Raw genomic sequence first — 6391 nt, forward strand, 5'->3', positions numbered from 1 at the left:
GTTTTTGATAAGGCTGTTAAGGTCTGTGCGGTTCCTCAGAGTAAAGACAAAAAGGAGAGTTAAGATCTTGCATTATATCTTTTTTAGTACACTTAAGACTTACTTGGGAGAGCAGAGTAACAACTGAAGTCCTTGACATCTTGCAGACACTAAACTTCCATTGCTTCTTCTTTTCCAGGTGTCCTGGCTGGCCATGACAACCGTGTCAGCTGTTTAGGTGTTACTGATGACGGCATGGCTGTAGCTACAGGGTCTTGGGACAGTTTTCTCAGAATCTGGAATTAACTGGGAGCCAAACATGTACATTCTCCATTTGAGATCTGGAGAGATCAATGCTGCAGCCTATAGCTGTGAAATAACATTTCTACCTTGTATTTGCAGGTGAAGTTTTTCTATTCACTGATTATTACACAAAAAGGCTTTCTGTAAACTAGAAAAAAAAATCAAGTGAAGAAATAGGGGAGGGGGGAAGAAATCACTGACTTTTTAAAAGGGGCCAGCACACATAATCATGGTGACCGACAAACTAAGAGCCAGTCTTTTTGTTTTTGGTGGTTTGGTTAGATTGTCCTTGAAGGGTTTTTGCTTGTGCTCAGTCTGCTAATCCTGTACTTTTTTTTGTACATAACAGAATATACACATTATAGCAGCCAATCATGTAACATTTGTCTGTATGTAAAGAAATATGTTTGCATTTTTTATGGAACTACATTTATAGCTTTGCTTTTAACCTGAGATGTCACTTCTGAGTTTTGTAGTGGGTGAAACTAGATTGCTGTTTTAAATGTTTTTGTGAATTTACTGTAGATAAAGTGAAGCCAATGGTATGTATGTGTTTTTTATAATGGAAGGCATTTGAATTTTTTTTAAAGGCCCTGGAGACTCCCAGTTAATACCTACCGCCTTATTCACTCACTTCTTGACCTGCTTGCCTGTTTTTGATCAGGGGGGTTCTTCCTTCAAGCCAGTGGTTCCTGGTTCATCCATTGGCAGTTATGACCTCCAAACACCAAGGAGTTAACGCCAGGTAGACTTGCACCACCAGCAGAAATAATTGGCAAATAAAGTAAATCCAGATGTTTTAGCTTCCTCCCTGCAGGTTTTTGCATCATTTATTCCATGCAGTCTGTGGGTACAGAAGCCAAGTGGCCGAGTGCTGTGGCCAGCTCAGCTCTGACCAAACGTGTGGGTTTGGCTCCTCACAAGCTCCAGCTGATCTGCACTCACAGTGACTTGGCTGCTGCTCAGAACCCAGAGCAGTGTGTGCAGAGATTGCTCGTTCCACACCAACTGAGAAATTCAGGAGGACTTTGCTTAAATTCCTAAAGAGGATTTAACTGTGCAGTTAATTGCTTGTAATTCCCCTCCAGATTCAGGGGTTGCCAAAGCACACCGCAGCCAAAAGTGCTTGTTGTTAGTTCTGTGCAGTGTGAATTACCAAAGGAATTGTGTAACCTAACTGCACCTGTGTGACCCCTGAAAACTCCCAGCATAACCCTGAGGATATCTGCTGGTTCTGTGTGCTCACTGAGGGCTGTGCCATGGGGGTTTTGTGATGCCAGATATTCTGCAGCTCCAACACCATAATTGGCCATTTCTGCTCCTTTCCTGATTCGATTCTGATTTTGCTGTCAGTTGCTTAGAAATCCCACCAAGTACAGTTCAGTGCAGAGACAGGAATATCTTGTGACTGATGCCCATTAGAAACTGCCCAGGGAGGATGCTTAACTTTTTGGTGCCTGGCAGCATGTCTGTACTCCCAGTGGATGTTCCTTTGGGAATCTGAACATCTGTGGCTACTTTTGAATGGGGGATTAAGTCTGTTGGCTTCTCTTAAGTGACTTATTTTAAAGATAACGTGAATTTTAAATCACCAGGTTGGAAGATGATGTTAGTTGTCATTCATTGGAACTGATGGGGAGTCTGGGTGTCTCTGGGCCAGGTAGGAAAGAGAAGGACCCAGAATCCTGTAGTATATCCAAATGGATTTCTGGCTGAGATGACTTTTGTCAAGTTTCTGACATTTTTTAATCCTAAACTTCAGTACTTCCAGACTGTGCCTGTAAACTCGCCATGTCTATAGTGGTGAAGGTGCCAATAAATGTACCAGTCAATCACGGTAAATTCACTTTTAAAATAAGAAAAAGGCGCTTCTTATACTGGAGAAGGAACATTTCCTAACAGCAGCCTGTGGTGTAGGACCAAAATCCCACTGTATTGTGTCTCACAGGAATTCCTCAGTGTTTTGCTTTGTGATCTGTCTGCATTTATAGAACTATTATGGAATTCTTGTAACTCTCTTAAGTGAGCAGCTCTTTGGGATCTTGCAGACTCAGTTTATTTTTTAGTGGTGCACTTGATTATTTTTTTTAACTCACAGCTGCCTTTAGTGAATCATTCTGGAAATTTGTTACTAAGGAATTTTAAGAAAATATTCTTTTTCTAAAAAAATTCTTTTCCATAGAAGTGTGTTTTGAACCAATTTCCTAGTCAACACCTTTGCCGAGACAGGTGCCATTTTTACATTCTGGTAATAAAACTGGTTTCTACTTGTGAAACTCCAAAACCAATTTTACAGCTGTATATAACTTTTCTTACCAGTTCAGGTAGCCTGTAACAGTGGTAATGGCTCTTGTACAGGTATTACTGCAAGTAACTTCACTGTCATTGTTGGATGGCTGTTGCCTCTTGGGATTCAGCTGCTTTTAAAATAAATCCTAAGGAATGCCAACTACTTGCTGAGGTGTCCGACGGTATCACAGAGCTCTGCCTGCCTCTGCTCCTCGCTCAGCCCAGGTCTGAGGGGCTCCGCTGTCAGCACACAAGACCTGGGAGAAGCCTGAGCACAGCGGGGGAGTCGGCGTCTGGTGCGGCTTTGGAGCCTGAAGGAAGCCTGTGACAGATCCTGCCCAGGTGATGTTTGCTGTTCATTACTGCCCTGGCTGTGGGTTGTTTTTCAAGCCTGCAGATTCCAGTACCACAGGTACTGTGTGATGCCACAGAACGACTCAGGCTGTGGCACTGCCTTCTTTAAACGGCTGGCAGGGACCTCTGGAGGTCGATGCCCCAGCCCAAGTGGAGGTGGCTTTTACAGTAAAAACTCAAACTCCTCCTAAAAGAAGGAAGGTAATAAAATGACCCTTGATAGGTTTTACCCCAGCTTTGAATTTCAAAGACACTGGTGTGTGCCTGCAGTTGACGTGGGCCCAGGTGTGCAGCTTGTGTGACTGTGCACCATGACAGCAAACTTGCTCGCAGCAGGTCTTGCAGCATGAGTGGGCACATCTTCACTGGCTTTAAAAGTTTGTAGCCAGACTACATCCTTAGCTGAATTTCAAATAAGTTGTGTCATTACAGAACTGGAGTAACCAAGAGCATTGTGCCAAACAGTGGCAGAGTAACTCTTGCACAGCCTCTCTTCTAAAGGCAATCTGTTATGGCTCGGGAAGCAGAACCATGTGCTTGATGTAACAAGGTTTATTTTATTCTGGTAGAGTTTGTCAGCATTTTCTAGTGTGGTCTAACTTTCCAATAGAGAGTTCTCCCTTCAGGCAAGTGCCCGGCCTGGGCTTGTTCCCATGTAGCCTTGGATGGCTGTTTATTGGTGGAGAAAGCAGTTAGAGATTCTGGAAACCACAGAAAGCTGCTGTGGCTTCATGCTGATGTTTGCTCATGCACTTCAGTAGTGTGGCCTGGTTCCATCTGCCTGCAGCCCTCTTCCTTCCACGCACTGCTCTCCTCTGCTGTGCTGAACTGCAGATCCATGGCAGTGCTGGCAGAGCCAACAGCTCCGTGGATTGGCAGGATTTGTGCCACTCCAAAGGGAATGTGCATTAAAGAGGCTTTTCCTGCCCCAGGACAGGGCCTGACTTTGCCATGGCAAGGCTGAGCTGGAGCAGCAGCAGGTCTCAGTGTGTCCTTACTGTAATGCATGGGGTGGAAGTAGTTGACTCCTTCCTTCAGTTGTGTAACCGCTCATCCCTTGATGAAGTTCACATTAATTACTTTAAGATGGAATGAAAACATTGTGAAAACATTCCCAGAGTTGTAGTCTGTCCTCTCTGGGGACACTGTCACCTCCACTAGGTTTAGTGCTGTGCTTTAAGATGTTGGTGAGAGTTTTGGCTAATCGGACTAGTTGGTATCAATGGTTGTGTAGCAGAATGGCTGGTTTTGAGATAGCATTTCCTGTCCAAGTACTTAGCATGGGTTGATGGTGCACTGTGTATCCAGTACTCTGGCATGCATGCTGGTCACACTCCTCCTACACTTCAGAGGCACCAGAGCCTTTTATCCAATTGCTGGTTATGTAAAATACATGCAGAATGTTAATGCAGTGTTGTTATGGTAAATGTGTGAACAGTGTTACTAATTGATATAACTGATAACAGATTACATGTGCCTGACATTCTTATACCACACAGTATGTTTAGGTTTTAACTAATATGGACTTCGGTGGAATAGTCTTAGGTATTTCAAGCCTTTGTTTTACTTACACAATGGTGCTCTCTTTGTGTTTTTCTTTTTTTTTTTTTTAAATAAAAGCATCTGAACACTCGTAGTACATATTACATCCAAAGGAGTCCAAAGCAAAGTGCTTCTAAACATGATTAATTTTACTTTGCCTTTAGTTCCCAGCATCTCTCATCAGCTTTTTTTTGTTTTGTTTTTTTACTTGTTGCTGACTACTTTGGAAAACTTTGGTAATGTTACCAATTATGAAGTGATTCTGCACTGCCTTTGGATTATGTATGTATTCAGAAACAGTCTTAAAGCTTTTATTTAAGCTATTAAAAAACCAGGGACTTGTGCCATTTGTTCTTTAACAGTGCTGTTGTAAAAAGACTTCCCTGTGACAAAAAAATCACTTGCTATGAACTTTGTTTATAGCTTTTTTTTTTTCCACGATGGATCTTTTTCTTTGTATTTGTACAGTGGCTCAGTGAAAGATGTTGCCATGAGTTGATATTGTAACCAATAAACAAGTGCTTTTAACCAGCCTGGCTCAGCTGTCAGTGTTGTATTAGAGCAGCCCCTGGCCTCAAAGTGTCCCTGGGCTGGGGATGGAGCAGCCACACAGCAGCAGCTGGGACCTGTCCTGGATCTGCATTACCTGTGGGAGTGATGTGCAGGCCTGCACCTGGGACAGAGCTGCCAAAGAACTTACTAGAGCACAGGGGTAGGACTTTTTTTAATAAATAACTGTAGAACACATGCATTGAAAGTTTTATCTTGATACAATGTCAATACAAATGCTCCACAAACAGAGCACTGATACACAGCTCTGCCCTCACCATACCAAGGTTGGGCTGCTTCTCAGGGGTGGATTTGACACTTTCCCTCAAGCCCCCAGGACTCCCCATGCAAAGTCAGAACAAACACCTGAACACACTGGTGGAACTGCTGTCTTCCCTTAATGCCTCTAGCATTACATCTTACATCTATTTCCTGATGAGACAGCCCTTAGTTACTTGAAAATAGCGAACTCCTATACCTTAGAGCTCAATCTTTAACTTAGTCAATATTAACACCGCCATAAAAATATATAAATACTCTGAAAAGGCCTTTCTTTTAAAGTAATTTTAAAAAGTCTAGTTAGAAAAAAGTAGATGTTGAATGACTGCAGACAGCAACAGCAGAAGGCTTTTAAAGAGGCCTTGCTGGAGGTGAGCAAAGGTCAAGGACTCCATCACAGCTGCCTGTAGTCTGACCTAGAGGAGACCTGTTCTCCAGCAGAGGGACTGGGAAGGGAGAGATGGGGTTTCACCACGTCCTGTTCCCTGAATGCAGCAACAGGAGCTCCAGGTCCCTCCTGGCACCCTGAGCCCCTTCTCAAGCTGCACCAGCCATGCCCAGACCATCTCAGCACACCCTGCTGTGCCTGGCTGTGACACACCTGAGCTTAGCACCTGACCATGGTTCTAGCCACATGCTCACAGGCAAAGGACCACATCACTGCTCTACCAACTGCAAGAAACAGGTTCAGTTATGTCATCAGTGCCCTCTTGGCTCAAGGATGTAGCCAGAGAAGCCTTGAGCCCACTGCATTTCCTTATTGCAGTTCACCCTCATCTTTGCTGCCCGTTCAAAAGGAACTGCTGCCCAACACACTGATTCAGGCTTTCCAAACATCTCAGGAGTCCTTTCCCATGCCAGAGTCTGTACTTCCCTTCACTAAACAAAATCACACCCACATGGAAAACCAGCACCTTCCATTCCTAGACAATTCCTAAGCAGCTGAAAGCAGGAGACTGGGCTAAGCTCTTTCCCTGTCTGAGGTCCTGGATGCCAGGAAGTGAGACTTGCCACTGCTACATGCTCATGAAAACCAGTGAGGACTTGGGGTTTTATTGTCAAGTGCCCAAAAAATTTAGTGTTTAAAGGTAATTTT

At 43.8% G+C, this 6391-nt stretch overlaps 1 protein-coding gene across 1 annotated transcript in view; it reads left to right on the forward strand.

Moving 5' to 3' along the window:
* Positions 1–4998, forward strand: part of GNB4 (G protein subunit beta 4) — a 29872-nt gene extending 24874 nt beyond the window's left edge. The window contains exon 10 of the mRNA XM_059855729.1: positions 179–4998. Within this exon, the coding sequence (XP_059711712.1) occupies positions 179–285 (107 nt within the window). The 3' untranslated portion in view covers positions 286–4998. The remainder of the gene's footprint in view (positions 1–178) is intronic.
* Positions 4999–6391: the final 1393 nt, after the last annotated feature.

The sequence above is a fragment of the Haemorhous mexicanus genome, chromosome 10 (assembly GCF_027477595.1).
Source record: "Haemorhous mexicanus isolate bHaeMex1 chromosome 10, bHaeMex1.pri, whole genome shotgun sequence".
Classification (NCBI taxonomy): Eukaryota; Metazoa; Chordata; class Aves; order Passeriformes; family Fringillidae; genus Haemorhous; species Haemorhous mexicanus.